The sequence below is a fragment of the Bombyx mandarina genome, chromosome 12, assembly GCF_030267445.1.
Source record: "Bombyx mandarina strain Sakado chromosome 12, ASM3026744v2".
In the NCBI taxonomy this organism is placed as follows: Eukaryota; Metazoa; Arthropoda; class Insecta; order Lepidoptera; family Bombycidae; genus Bombyx; species Bombyx mandarina.
Genome location: NC_143219.1, coordinates 10,584,993 through 10,611,172, shown reverse-complemented (window position 1 = coordinate 10,611,172; position 26,180 = coordinate 10,584,993). Strand labels below are relative to the sequence as shown.

The window sequence follows — 26,180 nt, the reverse complement described above, 5'->3', positions numbered from 1 at the left end:
CGTGGTTCAATTGAAAATTGTTTAATAAGAACGTTAAAAAGACCACGTGCAAAATAGTTGGCGTCTCGTCTAATTTAACTCGTTCGACATTATTATCAAGAAAATGGCTAAACAAGCAAAGATAGAAGACATAATGATGCCCATTTTTGATGGTGCAAATTATTCAAGCTGGAAATTAAGGTTAGTAACTTTACTAGAATACAAAGATTGTAACGAGCCCGCCATTTGCATTATGTCTGCTAAGTATAAAAGTCAAGAGGCCGAATGGAAGAAAATGGATTTAAAAGCAAGAACTATAATAATGAGCACAGTTTCTGATAGACAATTAGAATATATTAGTGAATGTACAACGGCTTACGATATGTTGAAAAAGTTGGACAAAATGTATTTAACACAGTCTACTGCTATGCAAATAATATGTAGAGGAAAACTTGAAGAGGTTAAATTAAACAATTACAGTACCGTAGAAGATTTTTTTGTTGATTTCGAAAAAACAACGAATGATTTCAAAGCGGCTGGTGGGATTATAAATGAACCCGAGAAGATGAGATATTTGCTCAGAGCCTTACCTCCAAGCTACAGTTACATTGGAGATTTTATTGATGTAATTCCAGAAGAACAAAGAACAGTGGATTATGTAAAATCTAAAATAAAAGAAAAAAATATGACAAGTGACACAGATAAGAAGAGTAATATGAGTACATTCTCAACGAAAACTAAAGCTCAATGTTTTATATGTGGAAAGACAGGTCATCTCAAGAAAGATTGTTGGTATCAGAAAAACTACCAAGGAAGATATTCAACCAGTCAACGACAGCAAGGTCTACAAAGAGGTTATTACAGAGGTGGATTCTATCAAGGTCGTGGCAGAGCCAGAGCTCAAAATCATACCAGAGGTGAGTCGTCGAGCACTCAGCGGGACAGCTCTTCAAAAGAGTCATGGACAGCCCAGGTGTCTAATCCGCAAGTAAATCAGGTAATGGGGTGTACCGAAGGGGATTATGATAATATTAATGAAATTAATTGGTTGTTAGATAGTGGGTGTACCGATCATATTATAAAGAATGATACATGTTTTTATAATTATGTAGATTTAAATATTCCCATTGATGTGAAATTGCCAGATGGTAAAATGTTAAAAGCAACTAAAGTAGGTACTATTAAAATCTATTTTAAAAATGATTATAATGAAAAACACATTGATCTTAAAAATGTATATTTTGTCAAAGATATTAAGCAAAATTTGTTAAGTTTTTCAAAAATAACCAAAAATTGCACTATAGTAGCAAGAAATGAAAATGCAAAAATATATAACCAATCTAAAGAATTACTAGTTATTGCTAATAAAATAGACAACTTGTACTACATAAAAAGTTTTATTTCAAAAATTGACAGTGATAAAATGTATGTAAATTCATTAAAATTAACTAATAAAGAGAAATGGCATAGGGCACTTGGTCATGTAAATTTTCAGTATTTAAACAAATTAATAAATAACAAATTAGTAGAAGGTTTGCCGGACAAGATTGAAAGCACAGAAATGAAATGTTCAAATTGTATTGAAAGCAAAATGACTAATGTACCTTTTAAAAATAATAGAACCAAAACTAATGAAATTTTAGAACTGATTCATACTGATCTAAATGGTCCACATAGCACAACTGGATATGGTGGAGAAAAATATTTTTTGACTTTTATTGATGACTATAGTAAATGTACAAGAATTTTTTGTATTAAAAGTAAAGCAGAAACTGCAAGTTGTTTTATAGAATTTGTTAATTTAGTAGAAAATAAATTTAATAAAAGAGTTAAGAAATTACAGTGCGATAATGGCAAAGAATATTTAAATCGAGATATCTATGATTTCATCACACATAAGGGGATAGAGCTATTACCATGTCCACCTTATGTTCATGAATTAAATGGGGTAGCAGAAAGGTATAACAGGTCTGCTATGGACATAAGTAGATGCTTAATGAGAGAAGCTAAAATTCACAGAAGATATTGGCCTGAAGTTATAAAAACAGCAGCATATTTAAAAAATCGAACAATTGCTAATACAGTAGAGAATAAAACTCCTTATGAAATATTTTTTGGTATTAAACCAAATGTAGAACATTTAAAGATTTATGGAAGTAGAGTCTATGTAAGGGTTCCAGAAGTTTTAAGGAAAAGTAAATGGGACGATAAAGCCCAACTAGGAGTGTTGGTAGGTTACACTGAGAATGGTTATAGAGTTTTATTAAATAATAGAATAGTTAATGCTAGACATGTTCAGGTAGTCGAAGAAAATACTCAATTAATTTGTTTAGAAAAAAATTATAATGAAAAGCAAACAGACATTGAAAATAAAATAATTGAAAGTGATATTGATGAAAATGTAAATGATGCAATTGAAACAAGTTCTAATAAAACTCTGGAAGTTCCTGTCGATGATGAAAATTTAAGTAACAATAAGGATAAGCTTGTAATAGAAAGAAAGTCAAAAAGAAAGATAAATCCAATTTTAAGATATGGTAATCCAGTATCACATTTTATTTATGTAAATTACATTGATGCAAATGTACCAAACACAATTGAGGAGGCCATGAGCTTGCACGATTATAAGCAATGGCAGTTAGCGATGGACTCTGAAATAAATAGCTTAAATAAAAACAATACATGGCAAATTGTTGAACGGCCAAAAGATAAAAAGGTTATAGATGTCAAATGGGTCTTTAAAAGAAAAAGTAATAATATTTATAAAGCTAGATTAGTCGTCCGAGGATTCCAACAAAAGGATTACCTTGAAAATGTTTATTCACCTGTAGGAAAAATGCAAACATTGAAAATTTTATTATCATATAGCTGTAAAAATAATTTATTTATAGAACAAATGGATTTTGAAACAGCATTTTTAAATGGTCGTGTAAAGTCAGAAGTATATATAAATCAACCAAAAGGTTATGAAACTGGAGATAATAAAGTTTACAAATTGCATAAGGCACTCTATGGCCTTAGAGAAAGCCCTAGAGTATGGTATGAATGTTTCAACAATTTTTTTGAAAAGTTGAATTTTGTTAGAAGTAGCTATGATTACTGTCTATATGTAAATAGTACAAACAAAGATCCAATATATATACTAATATTTGTTGATGATCTTTTAATTTGTTGTAAAGATATAGATAAAGTAAAGCAGTTGAAAATTAGTTTAATGGAAAAGTTTGCAATGAAAGACTTAGGAAAAATCAAAAGTTACATTGGCATAGATATTGACTATAATAATGATAGAAATAGAATGACCTTAAGTCAAACAAAATATATTGAATCTTTGGCTGTAAAATATAATCTGGAGAACACTAAGTTATATGATACTCCAATGGAAACAAACTTAAAACTAGAACAGGCTAAAGAAGTAGATTATAGTATAAAGTATAGAAATATAATTGGTGAATTATTGTATATTAGTACAGGCACTAGGCCAGATATAGCATACAGTGTTAATTACTTAAGTCGATACCAAGGTTGCTATGACAGAACACATTACAAATACGCAATGAGAATTTTAAAATATCTATATAAGACTAAGGATTTAAAGTTAACATACTATGATAATGTGATAAACTCTGAAATATTAGATTGTATGGTAGACTCAGACTTTGCAGGGGATAATGTAGATAGAAAATCTACTACAGGTTTTGTAATTAGATTATTTGGAAACTTGATTTTTTGGAAAACACATAAGCAAAGCTCAGTTACTAAGTGTTCCACTTTCGCAGAATATACTGCTATGTCAGAAGCAGTCACAGAAATACTTTTCATTAGAAACTTGTTATGTGAATCATTCAATATAGAATTTGATAAACCAATAAAGTTGTATGAAGATAACTCAGGTGCAATTTTGATTGCTAAGTACGGCAATTTTACTAAGAATTCAAAGCACATTGAAGTTCAGTATCATTATATAAATGAAAACTATGAAAAGGGTATAATTGATATTGTTAAAATTGATACGAAATATAATTTTGCTGACATATTAACTAAAAGTTTAGATAAGACTACTTTCTTGAAAAATAGAGCAGGGTTAAAATTATTTTAGTACACACAATATAGGTACTAATCTTTGTCTTTAACAATATTGTAGACGTGAGGAATCAGCATTATAAATTTAAGGAGGCGTGTTGTAATCTATGGTTGCATGTAATTTTATAATGCAGATTTATAGTAGTCTATGGTTTTTTCTATAAATGTGTCTGTCATGGCTCCCTTCCTCCCTTTTTCGTAAATACATTTGTCTAGAGCACTACTGGTCTCCTTTATTTAAAAACAACCTCAACAGTGGTAAATGACAGTTGACTGTATTTATTGCTTTTGAGATATTTATCAGTCCTTATGTGACAAATAAGACGGAATATAACAGAAATAGGAAATCGATGCGTCGCCCTTGGCGGCTGGAATTGAAAGGGAAAAAGTGTCATAGCGGACGTCGCTCGTTGACACTTTTGACGTTCCGAAATCAAACATTAAACGAATATTCTTCATCGGTTTTTGACGTAGACATAATTCGAACTACTTTTACGGTTTATATCTCGCGTTTATTATTTTGGTTTTTATTAACCGATGGAGCGTGACCCCGGATACGGAGTATCCGAAACGTCGGTAATAATAAAATGATAAAAAAAAACGTGAATTTGAACCACCACACAAGTAGTTTTAGTTATGTAAACGTAGACATATCGTTTTCCATTTACTTCAGATTAGGATGCCTAAGATTTTATTGGGTACGGTGAATGCCAAACTTTATCATAATCGATATACAGTTTAGACATGGAAACTGTCAAGACTATCATAGTTTTTAGTCTTTTAGTGGCTACTTACATGGTCGAGCTCACGGCACATCTGGGGCTAAACGATTAAGTGGTTATCGCAGCCCATAGACATTAACAATGTAAATGCCGCCACCCATCTTAAGACATGAGTTCTAAGTCTCTGTTTTTAGAGTACAACGACTGCCCCAACCTCGAAATCGAAACGCATTGCTACTTAACGGCAGCAATAGGCAGAATGATGGTACCTACCGATGCGAGTTCACAAGACTTCCTATCGCCAGTAAGGAATAGTAGAACTCTTTAAATATCTTCGACAAAATAACCCAGCGGACCAAAGAAGTAGAAATGTCCTCTGCTCTAGTGCTATTGTAAAACGGAAACGATAGGATCAGCTCAAACAGCTCCTTGGAGTCCTCCAAGGACCTTAAGGAATATGTTTTTTATGTGGCCAAAAGTATGTACATATTATACGTAGATACATATATACATACGTATGTATATATTTGTTTATAGCAAATAATATATTAATATTCTGTTTTCTATACACTAATTCCTCTCTCTCTTGTCTGTGTGGCTTCTTTAGAGTTTAAAAAAAAAAGGCATTAGTGAGTTATGCTTTGTGAAGTAAAATGTATAAAACTAGTTTTAATAAAAATTACTATAATTTTGATTAAAATAAAAAAGAACAACATGGCGTCTGATTATACTTCAAAAAAAAATAGTATTATGCGTACAGTTTTATCACGTTACGATAAGGAAAAGTTGGAATGATTTAGTTTTAAAACAAGCATATAATAAGAATTCACTTTTTTTTTGCTTATATGGGTGGACGAGTTCACAACCCACCTGGTGTTAAGTGGTTACTGGAGCCCATGGACATCTATAACGTAAATGCACCACCCATCAAGATGGGATATCAAGATATATAAGTTCTAAGGTCTCAGTATAGTTACATTTTAAGTACATCAATCCGGGTAAATAACGTACATAATATGTACCTATAAATACGTATGCATCTTATTCACTTGTTTACAACCTTTCTGATTGAAATGTTTCCCTAATTAGTATTAGTTACCCGTCTTATTTGCAAATTTAACAGTAATTCGACATAACGACATTGGCTCACGTGATACACTTCTAAAATGTTATAAAAACTTTAGTAGAACGAATACTTACATAATATATTCGTTTGTATAATTGAATTCATTGTCACTGGTGTTGTTTAAAACAGATGTTTCGCTTCATCGAATAGTTAGTTTTGCTCGTCAAACATGAAAACCTTGAAAATACATCAAAGAAACTGTGAAATAAACACAACAGATCGTTTCACGGAGCGGGTTTAGTCTTCATCTAATAATTATTTGTTTACAATTTTGTTATTGCTACTATCGAAAGATTTTTGCAGCACACCCAACAAACGGTTTGCTTATACTGCACTCCCGAATGTACATATTATGTAAACAAAAACTTTCTAATGAATTTCTCTACATTGACAAACAGTTGAATTTAAACACGATCGTAATTACGTTCACGAAATATTAAATATGACAAATTCTCGTCTCATTATAATGTCTAATTATATAATATAAGATTCATTTTTCCACGAAATTATAATTTGTGAAGATTAGAAAATTAACCCCTAAATTAAAAGTAAGACTTTTTTAGAATCACTAAGAATATGTATTGTGTTAGACAACGGTCAACCATCTTCTCTATTAAGGTTAGAGTGCTATTTCAATGGTGTAGGGCTATAAGTGATATTAATTCTTTAGCTTTTGAGAACCGCATTTTGTCATATCTCGTGAATGATGTCCAATTATGTCTACAATGCGCGCAAGCCTAAAAATACTACTATTTAATATTGTTTGAACAGTTTTTGTAATACATATATATATCTATTATTATGATACCATTTTTTTCTTTGTGAGTGTTTGTCTTGAGCATGACGACAAAAGGTATATAACCAGCGTACAGTATATGTAGGAGACATACGTTCTAAAACCGACCAGATCCGCACCGCTCTTGATTCCACGTTTCACAACGCCCTCCACACCGCCAGAGACAAGAATGGATGGAGAAAAATCGTGCGTGCGAAGGTGATACAAAAGGGTGGTCACGACCCTCAGCAATGAGGAATACGACGCAAGGAGGATGTTCTAAAATCACGATTTTAGAGATAAAGGAAACCCTACACCGTCCCTTGCGAAACAACGCCATTTTGAATAGAATATAGTAATAATATTGAAAATCTATTATCTCTTGTGTCAATGAAAACAGGCGAACACTAAAAGAAAAAAGGTTACATCGAAATTTGTTTCTTTTTTAACAAGTACAGTAATTTTTAGATAATAGTTCAAATGAAACGTCTCCTCTACCATCAAGTTGTAAAGAAGTCTCACAATGTCGGGTAGTAACAATATTATTGAAAAAACCAGGCAAATGTATCAAAGAAATTTCATGGAAACGAAATGAATAAGTTTAATTTAAGCCACAAGCAAGTAGCATTCTTAGTAGCCAGCTCCCCGCTTTTAAACCTCATAATTTAAAATTATTTTAGTTATAAAATACTTATTTGTGTTATAGTTTAGTTTGTACGTTCGTGTTCTATTTGTTTGTGCGTCGCGTTATTAATGCTTTGAAGCTTTGTATCTTATACCTTTAAACGAGCAATTCTTGTATATTAATATATATGTATATAATCTGAATCTCGAAAACGGCTCCAACGATTTTCATAAAATTTAGTATACAGGGGATTTCGGGGGCGATAAATCGATCTAGCTACGATTTATTTTCAGAAAATGTTGTTTTATGCGTGTTTTCAATAATCAACTCTTCCCGACCTCTATTGGCGAATAATAATACTATTTTTCTTAATTGAGGAAACTAACCGCTTTAAAGTCACAACAAGATGGCGTTATCAAAAAAAAAAAACGAGCGAGGCTCGATTGTAATCTAGTATTTATTTATATTCGATACTTCGGCAACGAGTTCCTTTAGTATCATTAATAATATCAATAACGAGCAACAGGTAGTGTGCGAATTGTTAAAAAAAAAAAATTATAGCATCTCTAAAATTTAGCACAGCGAAACGCGGTTGCTAGTCATTAATTAGTACACTTCAATTCACTTAAAATTATAATGAGTTGATAAAATAAACCGAATACCAAACCTTGACCGCTAACTGTGTTATGATTATGAAAACGACCGAGATAATTTTATCATGCGTTTTCGTGTATACATTTTGATAAAACAACCATGTAGTAATATTAATTAAGTACAATGAAGCTTGCGCTTAATATAGAACACCTTAGTCATAGATTTAAAATTCAAAATTGAATAAAACCCTTGGTCGCAGATTACTATAAAACCATGTGAAGTTTTTACTATCAAATTTAAGTATATTTATTCTTTTATAACTGAAAGAAATAATAGAAAATATTTTTTCTGACTAAAAGCCGAAGAAATAAACGTTAAGGCCGATTTCAATAACTAAATAAGTCAAATAACTGGGAAGAAATCACGCACGGTCATCCGGCCTCAAATTAGAATTCCCTGTATTGTGGGTACCAGAGACTGACATATATACTTATATATGTTTAAATATATACATTTATAGATAATAAACACCCAGACAAACATGAAACGGAGTAGAGTTCATCCATACTATCTGGAGTCACTGCGGTCATCCACAGTGCGTTTCCAGAGGTCTTTTTTGCCACGTACCATCCGGCTATGGAATGAGCTCCCCTCCACGGTGTTTCCCGAGCGCTATGACATGTCCTTCTTCAAACGAGGCTTGTGGAAAATATTAAGCGGTAGGCATCGGCTTGGCTCTGCCCCTGGCATTGCTGAAATCCATGGGCGACGGTAACCACTCACGATCAGGTGGGCCGTATGCTCGTCTGTCTACAAGGGCAATAAAAAAAAAAAACAACAATCCTGTTCATCATAAGAATGTTTTTTTTATTGTATAGATGGGTGGACGAGCTCACGGCCCACCTGGTGTTAAGTGATTTCCGGAGCCCATAGACATCCACATAAAACGGCTGCCCCACCCTTCAAACCGAAACACAATAATGTGTATTCTATAATACTGAGATGTTATTTTAAGGAAGATTTTTGTTTTGAGTTTGTTTTTTTTTGTTTTGTTTTGTTGTTGTTTGTTATTCTTTTGTCAATGCACCTACCATGCATTATCTCTGCACCACCCTATGGTCGACTGGAAGAGAATGCCCATGGCATTAAGTCCGCCTGTGTACAAGTTTTGTTTTGTGCATAAAGTATAAATAAATAAATAATACTGCTTCACGGCAGAAATAGGCAAGATGATGGTACCTACCCGAGCGGACTCACAAGACGTCCTACCACCAGTGGGGATCGAACTCTAGAATCTCAGTGCAACAGTCAGGGCCGCTACTACTACTAACTGACTACTACCACTAACTAACTAACTACTACTACTAACTCGCTAACTACTACACCACCGAATCAGTCAAAATCGATTGGAGAATATCTTCCTTCCTAATTAATCATTAGAATTTCCCTTCGTCTTCGAGCTAATAATTGAATATTGAATATCTCTTCGCATACCGTCATTACTCATTGTCAAATTTTCTCCGTTAAATAATAGTCAAGCAAGCAAATCTCACTTTATTTTAATCTTGTGATTTATGAAGTTTTATTTCTTAATTAAGCACGATTATTCACACCAGAGCTTCTTACATTGTTAATCGAAGTTTATCGGACTTTTGGAGCATTGATCGTAGATTCAAATAATCACACTTCGAACAACGCACACAAATCTGTGCCTCTCATACAATAAGTAGATTATATGTATCTACATATTAAGTTCTCGAAGGCCCCTTTCTACCCACTCTAACCGGCGCCATCTAGGCGGGCTTCGGACAGTCTGCCGACCGAGAGGGCTGGTGGTCGTGACGCCGACGACCGCCAGTCATGCCATGGGAGAGATGTGCTCCGCACTAAACGCTTCACTATCCCCCCTTTGCCTTGTCATGAGTTCTGTCTCATGCGAGGTTTGGACGTTGGTTGTTGAGCGACAGGAGGTTTTAGTCAGTTCGACTCTGATACCCCGCCCAGTATCGATTTCCTCCTGACCAAATAAAAGGCCCCTTTCTGTCATCATCCATTCGATATTCCATGTCGACATCCTGACAGATGACAGTCTGACGAAAGAAATATCTAACACTATTCAAAGGAGTAAGATACACAGGGATCTACAATTTTTCCTATGTTCCAATGTTTCCAAACGCAAAACTCATTCAAATATCATCTCCATAATGTCGCTGTAAGGATCATTTATATATATATATAATATTATAGAAATTATTATGAGATTGAAATAAGAGTGCTCAAAAACTGGTATGTTACACTACATATTTTTTTTATCTTTTTTGTTGCAATGATTCATATGATTGTGGGTTAGGCTTATCACAAGGAAATTCGTTTTATAATAAAAATATTTTTTGTGGTTTAAAGATTGATCGCACTTAAATCGTTAGTTATGGTAGAGCGTATTGCTAGCCCGCACGCGCAGGTACCATCGTTCTGCCTCTTTCTGAATCAGTCATGCGATCTGGTTGGAAGAGTGAGACAGTTGAAACTTAAACCTCATGTTTCTTAATGGGTGAAAACATTCACGTTGAGATCGATGTCTATGTGCTCCTGTAACCACTTAACACCGGGAGGGCTGTGACCTCGTTCATCCATCTAAGCAATAAAAAATCCACATAAAAGAATGCAACTGATAATTGACAATTATACAATGTTGATAATTATAATCTGTAAACTAGTACTTAAAACATTGGCTTTGAAAGGAACAATATCAGTAAAATAAAATGTCGGATCTTCATCGAAATCTAGACAAAATCGCAATCATAATTTAAGTTTCTTACCAAGCATGTTTGGTTTTTTAAAAGACTATCCTTCCTGATAACGATTCAAGAACAAAACTACCAGAGAGCATTAAAATAGTAACGAATAAGCGACAAACGAGCAATATTAGCAAAGCAAGCGTAGAAAACATATTCGTTCATTCGGTGGTGTCTGCGTGAGTGTATACGATCGAAAATCGTTCGGGTAAAAACATTGTTTCAATTAACAATGTTAGATTGACAAACCCAAAATAATCTTCAACTAATAAATAAATACTAAATTTTAATTTACAAATTCAATTTTATTACAGAAATAACACATTTTTAAATAACGTTGAAACATTTATCAATCGTGATATAATTAAAACAATAATCAGAATAAGTTAAAAAAAAATTATTATCAATTTGTGTAACAATTATAGTGGTGGGACGGATTCTGATTCCGGAGTAGCATGTACCTCAATCCGGAACATTCGGCCGCGAAATCGCTCATGCGTTGTGAGCCGTTGTGGTTTGAAATGTGTACAACGAACGAGAGAGCCACTATTTAATATTATTGTGAACTAGCTGACCCGGCAGACTTCGTAGTGCCTCAATCGATAAATAAAAGACCTAAACTTTTGTATAAAATGAACTTAAAACAAACAAAAGGAATCCGCCCGATGGGGGACCAAACAAAACGATTCCGTCCGACGCGGCGACGGGGGGACACATCAAAGGAAAAACAAAAATGTTATTAATATTTAATTCCGAGCATTTTCATATTTATCTACCTTTTAAACCTTCTCTGGACTTCCACAAATAATTTACAATTCAAGACCAAAATTAGCCAAATCGGTTTTTTTTTTATTTTTTTTTTATTGCTTATTGCTTTTATGGATGGACGAGCTCACAGCCCACCCGGTGTTAAGTGGTTACTGGAACCCATAGACATCTACAACGTAAATGCGCCACCCACCTTGAGATATAAGTTCTAAGGTCTCAATTATAGTTACAACGGCTGCCCCACCCTTCAAACCGAAACGCATTACTGCTTCACGGCAGAAATAGGCAGGGTGGTGGTACCTACCCGTGCGGACTCACAAGAGGTCCTACCACCAGTAATTACGCAAATTATAATTTTGCGGGTTTCATTTTTATTACACGATGTTATTCCTTCACCGTGGAAATCAATCATGAACATTTGTTGAGTACGTATTTCATTAGAAAAATTGGTACCCGCCTGCGGGATTTGAACACCGGTGCATCACTTCAACACGAATGCACCGGACGTCTTATCCGTTAGGCCACGACGACTTCATAAGTCGAGCCAGCCATTATCGAGTTTCAGCGAGACTAACGAACAGTAATTCATTTTTATATATTACTAGCTGACCCGGCAAACGTTGTTTTGCCATATATAAGATTTCTAGGGAATTTCTAGTGAAGAAAAAAAAACCTCATTCAATCACATAATGCCTCATTATAACAAAAAAAATATGTCCAAAAAAAAAAAAAAAAAATTATGTTAGGGGTGGAAAACGCTTATCAATTAAGGGTCTGAAAAAAATAGATAGTAGCCTATTCTCAGACCTATTGAACATGCATATAAAATTTCATAAAAATCGGCCAAACTGTTTCAGAGGAGTATGGTAACTAACATTGTGACACGAGAATTTTATATATAAGATATGAGTAAAAAAAAAAAAAGTGTGTGTGTCCGCTCCGACGCACGACTGGAGTTTACTGGATATAAAAAATTAAACGAAACAATACGAGAAATAGTTCTATATTACGACAACACGATACACTACAGATTATTAACAAATTAACGAGACACAAAACAAACGACTAACAAATATATGAAAATACAATAATGAGAGAAACGCGCGATCAGTACGAGGCTTTGTGGCGGACTGCCGGCGCATGTACTAGCATGTCACACGAAATGCGCATAACGCATTTCGTGTGACATGCTAGTACGATTTTGGTCCCCATAATTTTCATACCCCGGGCCTATATATGTAAATCGATTCTAAAGGAGTAAACTCCAATAAGGGTTGATCGTAGAGGGGTGAAACTAGTAATGTTGATAATTACAATCAAACATTATTAATAACCAGTTTCTCTTAATGCACAAATTACAGTTAACTTTAACGGTAGGCACAGGTAAAATAATACACATAAAACATGAATAAACACTAAAATTTTACATTTAGAACCTCATTAATCTACTCACGGTCTGGCACAATATATTGCTGATATCACTGAATTCAATTCACGCAAACAGTTTTATTTCCTCTAGCTTTGTATTACTTGATTAAATCCATGGTAATAAAATTCGAATATTGTTTCAGTGCATCACCATGGCTCCGGCGCAACAGAACATTGAAGTTTGCACAGAAGGAATGGAACCTGAATTGGAATTAAGACTCACGTCTGATGAATGTAAAGACGAAAATAATGTGGAGCACTCCAAAAATAACAACACAGTCAAACAACATATATTAAACGAGAAAACCAGTAACGAAACAGACTTTGACATCAGCAAATATGAAGCAATGGAGTTCACGCCACGGATCAGGTGGCCGGACCTTGTAGTTCAAGTGTCGCTACACTTAGTTTCAATTTACGGAATTTTCCTCATAGTAACTAATGAAGTCAAACTTCTGACTACGTTGTTCGGTAAGAAACATAATACATATTAACTTATATACTCCTTTTGAGTTTTGAAATATTTTATTTTACGACAACGTTGGTAATGATTACCCACCCGTCTTGCGTAATAATATACAGGTATTATGACATATTTTGGAATACAAAGAGATGAAGTATATTTTCGTTGTAATGATTTACAGCGGCTTACGCGTGTTACGTAAACTTGTTCATAAAAAAAACTACTAAAGCACTTGAAAAAATTATATAGTTATCCGTCCAGAATAAAACCGAAATAAACTATGTAATTTGGTTACTTCAACCCAAAATACAATTTTTCCCCATTCTATTTGTTTGTCTATAAACTTAATCTCCTAAACATTCATTCCTACATTCATAGCAGATAACTTAATGCGGATACTTGTATTTAAATTGAAAATGTGTAATGGGAAACATAAATTTATGTAAAAGTTACATTTTCATACTAGAACGACAAGCTTTTCATTGACAGATACAATTTGCATAGAACTATTTAGCTAGCTATTTATTACTAACATATGCACGAATACTGTGGTATCTCTATTATACAAGTGTTTCATTATTAACTTACAATATTAACACGTGTGTTATCGGGGCACACCTAGTATTTCCAAGCCTACATACTTAGCACCAGTGAAAAGAGCTTACATGCGCGTGCTTCACTTATATTTTATAAAATGTACGTATTTGCTTTGTTTACACATTCCTGGTGACGATAACTTCACCTCACAATAGGCTATTTCACTTCGAACATATCGGATGCGAGGCTTATCGTAAATAGGACTGTTGTTTCGTGTATATATACATCGCGTAGGTATTTTAATTTACGTTGTATTGTTGCAAAATAGAATTTACGAAACGTAAGTTATCAAATACGCGTTATTAAAATGCAACTTTAATGCTGGATATAAGCACAACCAAATAGACATTAAAACGATGCAAGCTGTGACATCATCAGCCGGTAGGTGTGACAAGATTGGAAAAACAATACAGCATTTAAATATGTTTCATTTATGACTGTAATCGAGTGATGCGAATAAGCCCTGGATGAGATCCAGAAGACAGGGACATTCTTTTAATAAATACATAGCCTTCCGCCAACCGGTAAAATTCACGTGCAATCACACAACGTAGATCGGTCTTTAGTCACCCTTCGCTTGCTCTTCGTTTGGTAGGCAGCATCTTGGCTCTGCCCCTGGCATTGCTGAAGTCCATGAGCGACGGCAACCACTCACCATCAGCTGGGCCGTATGCTTGTCTGCCTACAAGGACAATAAAAAAAATACCATCTCTTCCCCGGTGAGGAACTAGTGGAGATTATATCATCGTCTTAATTTTTCCACAGCGCTACCTAAATCGGAACAAGGTTCATCGCCTTTACCTTAAACAATTTAACTTTTTCAGTGGTATAAATAACTTAATTACACACTAAGTATTATAAATCTAAGTGAAGTATTATTAAGTAAACGAACTCATTAAAACGTCTTTATTTATTTCAGCTTTAGCCACCATTTACACGTCGGGTTTTGGAATAACCGCGGGTGTACATAGACTGTGGTCACATAGAGCTTATAAGGCGCGAACGCCTTTACGAATACTGTTGGCTTTTCTCTTTACCATCACAGGGCAGGTACGTAGTCTATTTTGTGTGATATAACATATTAAAAAAAGACAAATTTTACAAGACAGGCGAAGACTGTAAAAAGAGGACACAAATTACCCCACATATTTTAATGTTGGCCCGTAGATTTCCATTAGAATGCCGTCACCCATGATATGATACTTAAAGTCGATGATTGCATTAAGTTGTATAAGAACTGAACTATCATTCAAATTGGCTTGATGACAGTTAGCAGTGTGCATTGCATATGTATTGCATGGGATTAAGTAGTACCCATTATTACAATTAATAATTATTAAGTTCGAGCATAATTGGTAGTAAGTTTCCAGTTTACATTCAGCTCCAAAGCCCGGTTTCATGAAACGAATGTAAACCTTTGACCAATGAAATTTCCACATAATAGGACATTATTCAATAACTCATCCCAAATAGTTTTAAGATTAGAAGTAATAATATGATCCACAGCGAACTGGTCTTCAAGTTGGTCCGGTTTCGTTGGGCAAGTGTTCGATTTTTACTGCTCCAGTCAAGTCCGGTGTAGGTCCATAATGACATGATGTGGTGTAATAGTATGTGGCGCCCTAGTTAATGTCACAATTTCTGTTAGATTAATACACATCAATAAGGCAAATGATGCAAGCGGTACAATAATGATAATCAGGATTTAGACATTTCGACACTAAACACATACTATCTGCTTCCCGTCAGAAGTAGGCAAGATGATATTCATTGGATAGGATAGTTGTAATTAGCTTGTAATTCCAATGAATTGTAAACTACGCGATCGGCGCCACTCATTTGTTTCCAATTTTTATTTAACTGTTAGAAAGAAGGACGTCATTTATATCAACGCGACTGGGTGCGACTATTCAACCGGTTTTAAGCCGATTTCATCGGTAGGACAGCCCTATGTATCTATTACTATAGAGAATTACAACACCACGTCTCGAAATGAACAGTGGAAATTGTTTTGTGAGATCTATGCGCTCCGGTGACCATTTAACACCAGGCCATGAGTAATCATCCATCTATCTTATGCAATCAATAAAAAAGATCGTGTTTGAATGCTCCTGCCTTAAACGAATGACGATATCGCGAAGCGTTATTGCCTTGTGGCGGAAATAGGCAGCACGGTGGTATCAACCAGAATTCAGAACACGCCTTCACATCACTGCTTACAATTATATTATTATTAGCTATGTCGACCCCACCTAGTGGGATAAGGTGGAGAAAAAGAAGACTGCTTAAAATTATAATTAGGAATAGAGGAAGTTGGGTAGGTTGGGTAAGTTGGTAGTATAACGACTGGGACTGGTGCTTCAAGAGCCTAAAAATACCAAGAGCGGGCATCCGACAAGACGTGTTTTGGGTGACGGGGTCTTTATGTTGTCCCGTCGCCAGGATATGTAACTAGCGGCGGCCACGATGAAAGACTTATCGAGTCGTGCTGTTTTATCAAAGTAGCGTACTGACGCTTCCTTGATATACTTCGTATCGATTCTAGATATTGGTCCTTGTGAAAATCATCACACCTCATATACGAAGGTACTGCGACGACTATCCTGTAGAAATGGCATTAAATGACCTGGAGAGAGTTTAAGCGGTTGCGGGCCGCGTGAACGATCACTAGACTTGCATAGGTCATGACGGAATGTATGCAAGTTTTGTACAGTGTCACCTTGTTACGAAGAGACAATTTACTTCGTCTGCAAATCATGGGGTAGAGGCGACCAAGTGTTCCTACTTGGTCGCCTCTACCCCGCGCGACTCGGTCGCGGACTGTTTTTATATGAGGACGGAATGTCATCCAGAGCGACTATATCGGCCGATTCTACAGAGATCGAGGGTGACACCTAGGTATTCGGCTTCAAAGGCCCACGGTATGGGCTGCCCAAATATTTTATGGCGGGAACGTAGCTACCGCGCCTAATTCAGGATGAGATACAAGCAGTGGTGTCGAAAGGGCGACCCCTTTTGAAGAGCACGACTACTTCGCGCTACTTCTGGAATCACTGTCAAAGTTTACTGAGGAAGAACGACACCTTCCTACTCGAGTAGTCGAGAGATAGCCGTATTATATGTTTTTTTTATCGATAGTTGATTACCGCCAACGAACGTTAGCAATGCCAGAAGCCCTACATCACAAAACAAAATAAAATGCTAGGGATGCGAAACCTCACATATACGAGTATAATACGCGTCATCCGATATGTTCACCTACTAGAATCAAGAAACTTTAGCTGACTTCGCTTTAGTTGCAATATACCCATGTGCATATATAGCCCGTTGTTTCGTTCCTAGAAGAGATTGCATATTGCCTCGGTGTTGTGAACTACACATGTAGCTTGTACACAAACTTTATCGTCTGAACATTGAAAATTATTTTCATTATATTATGTGCATACGTTATCATCAAATGTTTCCTATCCTATTTTGTAGGAAAACCTACTCATTAATATTACACAATGAAACTTTACTCTGTTGTTCTGCTAATAACGAATTAAAAAGACAGTTGCAAATAAAAAAAAAATTTGAAAAACGGGACTTACCTTTTTTTTCAATTATTACAAAATTTGAAAGTTACGCTACGGCTTAATGCTTTTTATATAAATCCGAATGTGCCATCGCAAGTCGCATCATTTAATGTGATCAATCTTAACCAACCTGGTACGGCACGGCAGACCCAGAAATCCCAAAACAATAATCAGTTACAGGAATCCACAGCTACCACAACCTGTATCCATGAAGAGCCCAGGTTTGTGGGGCTTAAACGACAAAGGGAAGATCTTCCACCGAGCGGGCGATATTTGCTCGGTAGACGGACGGTCCTAGTGCTGTTGTTCGGAACTTGTATAAAAGTATGTGCGAGCTTATCTTGAAAATGTCGTAACCGAGATTCAGGCATCTGTCAAATATCTTGCGTTGTATGATGGCTACCGCCACAGTTTAACTTTAAAAGTGAAATCTCAGTGGCATGGCAGTCCCGTCCTTTAGACTTCAAAACAGAAGATAGAGAGAGTGGTAGCAAAAGAAGGGCTGGCGCATATATATTCAATGAAACAACATTTCTTCCTACCTATTCGCTGGTAGCCAAGGGATAGCTCGAGCATGCGCGAACAGGTAACAACTATTTATCCGTACTATTGTCCGCATAGTTACCGAAGATTCGCCATAATTATTGATCCTCGAGATTCGTTTATGTTTTACATTTTCTCTTTACTTTGGTATTTTTGAAAAGAAACTGATTCGTCTGCACACTCGACAGTAGATACTAAATAAAGTATGAAAGAAGAAAATCTGACCACAAACAGAAGTAAAAAATACAAATAAAAAAATAAAATAAGTAGGTACTTAACTCGTTTGTGTTTTTTGAAGAAGAAAAAGTCTCACTATTCCCATCGAATAGATATTTTAAAAAATTCCAAAAGGAATGTATAGAGTTGTGGATAGCAACGAAAAAGTCATGAGACAAAAAAACAACAACAACCACATTGATCGCTTTTTGATTAATTAGTCGAACGATGGATTGGCCGCTCAATGTACTGAAACACTTCCTCAACTAAACAGTCGACGCGAGACTTTTACATCTGATTAATTTATGAACATAGCTAAATAAGTTAATGGCGACTGGATCGACTATAAGAATCGCACCCACTAAACGGTGTAGTGTCCTGATAAATCGGTGACAGACACATAATCTAACCAAACTTTTTTGGCCTGTACATATATATAACAGTTACGGTCGAAAAAAATTACCAACCAAACTATTTTTGTGAAATTAAATAACTGTTCAAAAAAGACTTCGGGTAGATGGAAAAATATAAAAATAATACTATATTAATATATACGGTATCACAAATATTCCTGGTTTATCTATACATATAAATAAAATTGGAGTGTCTGTTTGTAATATGGAAATAACCGCTTTTTACTATACCAAAATAACATTAAAAATAACGGCTCGACCGATTTTGACGAGATTTTATTGATAGGTAGCTGATGATATAAGGAGTAACTTAGGCTAGTTATTTTTAGACTAGCTTTGCCCCGCGGCGTCACCCGCGTTAGGACAATAACCGCGGGTAAAATCACGGGACGCAGCTATTAATAATAAAATTTAATGTATTCGAAGCGAAGCGTGGGCGGGTCGCTAGTAACAAATATATCTTTATTAAATTTATATAATGGTTACTACCAGCTTTTATTGATAATTCAATTTGGGCAACACATTCGTTCAAACGAACTTAACGTTTTTTGATCACCGTACTCTTTTTATGTAATGGATTTAAATATGCTTTGATCTAGTTCTACTATTTTAATCCATTAAAACATATTAATTAAAATTGCAAAGACGGCGTTCAATGTTGAACCTATAAAAAATAAAAAGGGCGGCTTATCGCTTACAGCAAGCAATGTTTTCTACGTAATCTTATACGATGCGAATTTGTTTTGCCCAAAAGGAATGATGGTTTTCTATTTTAAATTTGACTACTAAGAATAAAACTGCTGTCCCGGTACCTACAATATTAAATAAATTGAATAAATAAAACTTTATTTACCTCTTAATAAGTACAAACATGCAAAACAGGAAAAACATATATAAATATATAATAAAATATGACTAGAAAGAGGTAAAAAGGCTTAATGAGCGTAGCAACAACGAAAGTTAAAAAAGTAACCCATGACCTGAATACATTGAGAGAAGTACAACATCTGCTGTTTTCTGGTCAAATATTTAATAGGTTAGCGGACCTGACAGCAAAATAACTATGATAGTGCCATTTGTTTTTGAATTAGAGTTTCATATTAACAAATTAGTGTCAGAAACGAACCGAAAATTGCTACATTCCTATAAAGTGCGCGGAAAAGGGATTATATAGGGACTATATATTATTATGATAGGTGATATATGGGAGGGGATATAGGGGTTGATGCTATAAAATTTCACACCGAGAAGCAGATCTCAGTTTACCTTATTATACGACAACTGTAACCAACAATTACTTGTGGTTTCTTTCAGACCACATATTTAAAATATATCTAAAAGTCTGAAATATAACCAAGTGTGCAAAACTTTTGCAGGCTAATTAATACTAAAGATAATATTTGTGTTATAAATTTAGTGTACATTAAAAATTATTGTTAACTAGTTTATTTGCCTTGTTCAGTTGACGACGTCACGTCGCCAACAATGTCAATTGAAGCTATTGACCCACTCACATTCAACTCGTCAATAAAATTACCCGTAACTCATCTAACATAACAAGTATCAAAAAAACATACCAATAATTTATAATTATTGAAGACTTCAGAAGCTTAAGAGTAGAGGTTAAAATTCAGGGCTTATCAGAAAACATGATTTCGACTAAGAGTTTTTCACATAGGCGATATCAATCGTGCAAAGAGACAACCTTTCGTGCTATATTTTTTTTGGAACTTTGATGGTGGTGATGACAACAAAAAAATCTCCTCATATACTGACACTGTTATAGACTGTAATAGACTGGGATCACATACCGGCTTTCTTCAAATATTTGCTTCACTTAAATTTATAGATTATGAGATAAGAGCTCTTTAAAAAATGTGAAGATGATAGTTAATCTAATTAAAACCTACCCAATGTGTCGTTAATTAAGGTCACCATGCCGATCCTAGGGTACTTGGCCTAAGGAAATTTAAAACTAAATGTTTTCTGCAATGCATTTTAGACTTATATTTTATTAAATTTAACATAACTTCATTAAATTTCCACGAACTACATCTCCTGAACTTGCCCACAGCGTGATATTTACACGTGGGCTTTGGACCATCGTGTTCATCATAAATATTCGGAGACGGTGGCAGACCCCCACGATGTCCGGCGAGGTTTCTGGTTTGCCCACGTGGGCTGGCTCGTCTTGACACCACATCCTGCAGTTGAAGATCGCAGGGTAGCTCTCAGGAAGTGTTCATTAGATCTAATAGAGGATCCCGTTGTTAGGATACAGCAGAAGTGAGTTCACAAACATGAATTTATTTAATAACTTATTTTACTAGAACTATATTGATACCACAGTAAAGCAGTTACTCCGTACTTTCAATAGTTACATATAACGTTATTGTCTATTAGCTAATTAATATCCAAATACGAGTGGTTATAAAATCGCACACATGCACTTCAATATTCTGCTTTGAAAACAAAATCAAGTGTAATATTGTAAAGACTATTACATTACTGCTTCACGACCGAAACAGGCAGGGTTTTAATCAATTCACTGTTGAACTATTTCAGAATCTTCATTCCACTTTTTCTGCTGCTGAATATCCTGATCCCAGTCTGGATACCATGGCACTTTTGGAATGAAAGCCTGGTGACGAGTTTCGTTATTAGTTTTGTTCTTCGATTCACGACCACTTTGAATATCGCCTTCTCCGTGAACAGCTTTGCGCATCTATGGGGAAACAAACCGTATGACAGGTAAAGACAACAAAATAAATTCAAGTCCGAGGATTTTATTTTCCTTTTTTTTATTGCTTAGATGGGTAGACGAACCCACAGTCCACCTGGTTTTAAGTCGTAACTGGAGCCCACAGACATCTACAACGTAAATGCGCCACCCACCTTAAGATATAAGTTCTAAGGTCTCAAGAATAGTTACAACGGCTGCCCCATCCTTCAAACCGATACGCATTACTGCTTCACGGCAGAAATAGGTAGGGTGGTGGTACCTACCCGCGCGGACTCACAAAAGGTCCTACCACCAGTAAGAAATACAGTAATATGTCCGTCTATTAATCAGAAAATACGCGATCTTAATAGCCAACAGCGGTCGATAAACGTGCGTGGCACTTGATTTGAAGTGATTGCAAATTTACTAAGAAAATACGCACTTGACCATTTACGTATGGTATAACAAAAATGAAAACCGAAAAATTTGCACACAAACAAAACAAGTTAACCAATATCCCGAATGCCAAACAAACATTTTTAATAAGAGAACAGACTCCAACCGGAAGTTTTACAGAGGCCCCGTGTCACCTGTCAGAGACCCTAACCAATTATTTATTTATTGCGTAAATCGACGAACGAGCTCACGGCCAAGCTGACGTAAAACTGGGACCGCAGCCCATAGACTAGTGGTAGGACGTCTTGTGGGTCTGCACGGGTAGGTAACACCACCCTGCATATTAATACCGTGAAGCAGTAATGCGTTTCGGTTTGAAGGGCGGGGCAGCTGTTGTAGTGTTAAAAGTGAGACCTTAGAACTCATGTCTCAAGGTGGGTGGGGGCATTTACGTTGTAGATGGCTATGGGCTCCGGTAACCGCTTAACACCAGGTGGGCCGTGAGCGCATCCACCCAACTAAACAATAAAAAAGATATAAAAACCACAATACCATAACCAACCTCCAGTTATGAGTTTTTTTATTGCTTAGGTGGGTGGACGAGCTCACAGCCCACCTGGTGTTAAGTGGTTACTGGAGCCCATAGACATTTATAACGCAAATGCGCCACCCACCTTGAGATATAAGTTCTAAAGTCTCAGTATAGTTACAACGGCCGCTCCACCCTCCAAGCCGAAACGCATTACTGCTTCACGGCAGAAATAGGCGGGGTGGTGGTACCTCCGTGGCTGCCCTTTCATCGGTTCTCTTAATCGATTTTGTGACACGGGAAAATCCAATCGGTCTAATAATTTGGAAGCGCTAAAGAAACGATTTTTTTTATTTTTGGCGCAGTAGATTTTTTGAAACATCAAACGGTAAGCGATTAATAATACTGACTACTACAACGGATACCTAAGTTAAAGGTATGTTAGTAGCAGCGGCTAGACTATCTAGACTAGACTATACTGTTTTCAGAGCGTATGGGATCATTCGACCTTTTGTTCTCAAAAAATGAATATTAATAATATACTTTTCACTAGTTATATGGTACTGCCGCTTATTAATAGTATTTAAGTTTGTAAATATTTTCATAAAATCTTTTTTTGTTTACTAGGTTTATAAAACCAGCAGAAAACAGTGTAGTGAGCCTTGCAGCACTCGGAGAGGGCTGGCACAACTACCATCACGTGTTTCCGTGGGACTACAGAACCTCAGAACTTGGAAGAATAAACGTTTCAACGAACTTCATTGATTTCTTCGCTAAAATCGGATGGGCTTATGATCGTGAGTCTATTTAAATTGTTTTCGCTTTTGACAACATGACCTACTACAGACAAACGTGAATAATTATTGATTTGTTCCAATTCAAAGGATAGATATACATATTAAAGAATACGCGATGCCCGCTGCTAGGATTAGTACGTCTGGTTCACGCGCAATGTTAAAATTAATGTTATGCCAAGTATTAATTAATGTCATAGTTAAATAATATATTTTTCAATACAATAATTTTGAGACTAAAAATGGATTTTCATAAATGAATGCATACAATAATATGTACAAATTTACATATCTGCGCTGCTAGCCGTTGCGGAGTTCCCTAGTGATGACCGGATCTGATTAGTGCAGTAATAAGGTCATGACTTAACTAAAAACTAGCTATCATAATCAAAATTTTTGATAATTTTTCGTGCATGTGCTGTCGACCGCTTATTTATCTAGAGCTAATGCTGGATAGCGATTCCTGCCATGCCAAATATAATGCATTATCATCAAACCGAAAAGATGGAGTGATTAAATGTCCAATCACTTGGACAGGATACTCAGGGACACACTTCACTGTGCCACTGACCGACATAAATGGCTACAAATCACAAGAAAAGCTCAGAAATGAGCGTTCGATTAGAGGAGGTGGATCATCAAACCGGAAGCAATATCTCAACAAACATTTCACTAGTTTCAATAGAGACGGAATCAGAAGCGTGTAAAATATAAATTCAAACCTGTCTTGAAGATAAGAAGACGCTTATCCGCCGTGCAAAGAGCGATGTAACATTTGACGAGGGTAGTTAGAAAAAAATAGACCATTAAAATGAAAGTCCTTTCTCAGCTGGGAGTAGTTCAACATCTACTAAACCTAACATCTCGTCTCCTATAGTTAAAAAGACTGATCGCATGACAAAACTATAGTGTATATAATATAACCTTTTGACAATGAAACATCAAAGAAATCCTTTTTTCATAATTGTTTTGTTTCATAAGTAAGTAAACTAGCTCACTACCCATTTAGTGTTGCCATACACAAAAACATAAAACAAAAATTGTGAAAACCCCGCCATAAAGCAAAGCAATCCCTTGTACGATAATTGGCAACTGAAAATATATTACATAGATAAGTTCGCTTAAAACGTTTGTTCATTTACACGTATTTTCCTCGTATAAATCATTTGACTTAAGTGAACACCTGCACTCTATTACTGCTGTTAAATCATTAATACTATAAAAAACAATCCTAATCTTATCAACAGTGAATCGATTCATCGATACCGAAATAGATTAACACCTGCACTATTGAAATAACGTTTTTATCACTTTTTTCGAAAGGCCTGTTCTGCTAATTTGGTTTTTATTTGATTACTAATAACCGTCATGCAACGATATGGCCCACTAGATGGTAAGTGGTTACAAGTACCATAGATGAGCCACTACCTACAGCTAAGGAATCCTTTCTAATATCGATTGATAAAGGTGATAGCGCTCAGAGAACCTGAAGGACGGAAGTTCATTCCAAAGGTGAATGTTGGGTGTAAAAATGATCTGAAGTTCACAATAGATGGAAACAGTTGTTGCACGTAGTAGGAATGAACTCTGCTCCAGTGACAGATGGTGCGATGGTACTATGTATTAACATGATGGATCATAGATATATCTTATTATTTATACCTCTGGTTACGATAGTTAAAATAATACTTATCTAATTCAAATAAGTAATAATCCGAATTGTTAAAGGTTATCTAAGTGTTTTAAAAATAATAATAATAATATTACAGTTAAAGCGGCCACATCGTCGATGATTGAAAATCGAGCTAAGAGGAGCGGTGATGGCACTTTAGGCGAATCGGAAGAACCCGAAACTAATTCAAAACAACATTTTGACTAAAACTACTTACTTGAACCATCATTGTAAACCAAACTTGATAATCCAAAGTAACCAATTAAAGTACAATAGTTTTGAAAGTATTATAACATTACTTATTTGATAGATTCAACAGCAAAGTTAGAGATATGAAAAGGAGGATTATTTTAAATTTTGTCATTTCGTATATTTGTTGATTTGTAATTAGCTTTTTCCAGCATTTTTAGATATTAAGAGGGATTGACTAAATCTAAATAAAAAATTTTTTATAAAAAATACGACCAACTTTTAGTAAATAACTAGCGTTAAGTTTATTGTTTGATAATTGTTAATTTTAAAATTTATGTAAACATTTTATCAAAATACGTTAATGTTTCATAATAAATTGTATGTAATTACCAAAAAAATTCATAAAGTTCGACGTAGCGAGTAATTACCAATGTAAATTTTTAACAGCTAAATTTGTTAATTACAATTAATGATAAAAAAATTCAAACATTCAAACTTAAAAACTACCTATGAAATAAAATATATATGTTAACACAAAGTTTTTGGATACTGCGTTTTTTACACTCTCCCAAGACGATCACCGTCCGGTTTACCTATTCCCAGCGATAGGCAAATCACAGGAACGTCTGATTCGTAAACACATATAGGACTTTATCACCTCAAAAGGCATCCACATAAACGAACAGTTTGAGTTCCGCGCCAAACACTCGTGCATCCAACAAAGTGCACCGCCTTATGGAGCAGATCTTAGTAAGACTAAACAGACCTAGACCCGGCCCCACGGGAGACCCCTTCTTCGATATCGCAAAGGCATTCAACAAAGTCTAGCACGACGGTTTAATTTACAACCTGTACAACAAAGGCTGCCAGACTGTCTCGTGCTCATCATAACAGACTTCTTGTTGAACCGTTCGTTTCGGTATCGAGTGAAGGGAATCCGCTCTTTCCCGCGGCAAATCTCGGCCGGAGTTCCACAAGGCTCCACTCTCTCCCCGCTACTTTTCAACTTATAAATTAACAACATATCCGTTCGCCGGCGACCCAGCAAGCCCTCTTCGCCGATAACTCCATCCACGTCAAAATCTTTGCCCAGTCCATATCGTGTCTACTTCGACAACGTAGGTATCACCTCGACAAAGGGATGACATTTCGTCCCCATATTAGGACTGTCCG

General features: G+C 35.5%; 1 protein-coding gene across 1 annotated transcript; it reads left to right on the top strand.

The window, feature by feature from the left end:
• LOC114244749 (uncharacterized) lies at nt 1-25,545 on the top strand. The gene is given in 8 exon segments (XM_089731701.1): nt 1-976; nt 13,039-13,366; nt 14,875-15,005; nt 20,777-20,988; nt 21,268-21,453; nt 22,977-23,146; nt 24,913-24,941; nt 24,943-25,545. Coding segments are annotated over 8 exon segments (1,962 nt in total). The 5' UTR covers nt 1-103; the 3' UTR covers nt 24,976-25,545.
• The last annotated feature ends 635 nt before the right edge of the window (nt 25,546-26,180 follow it).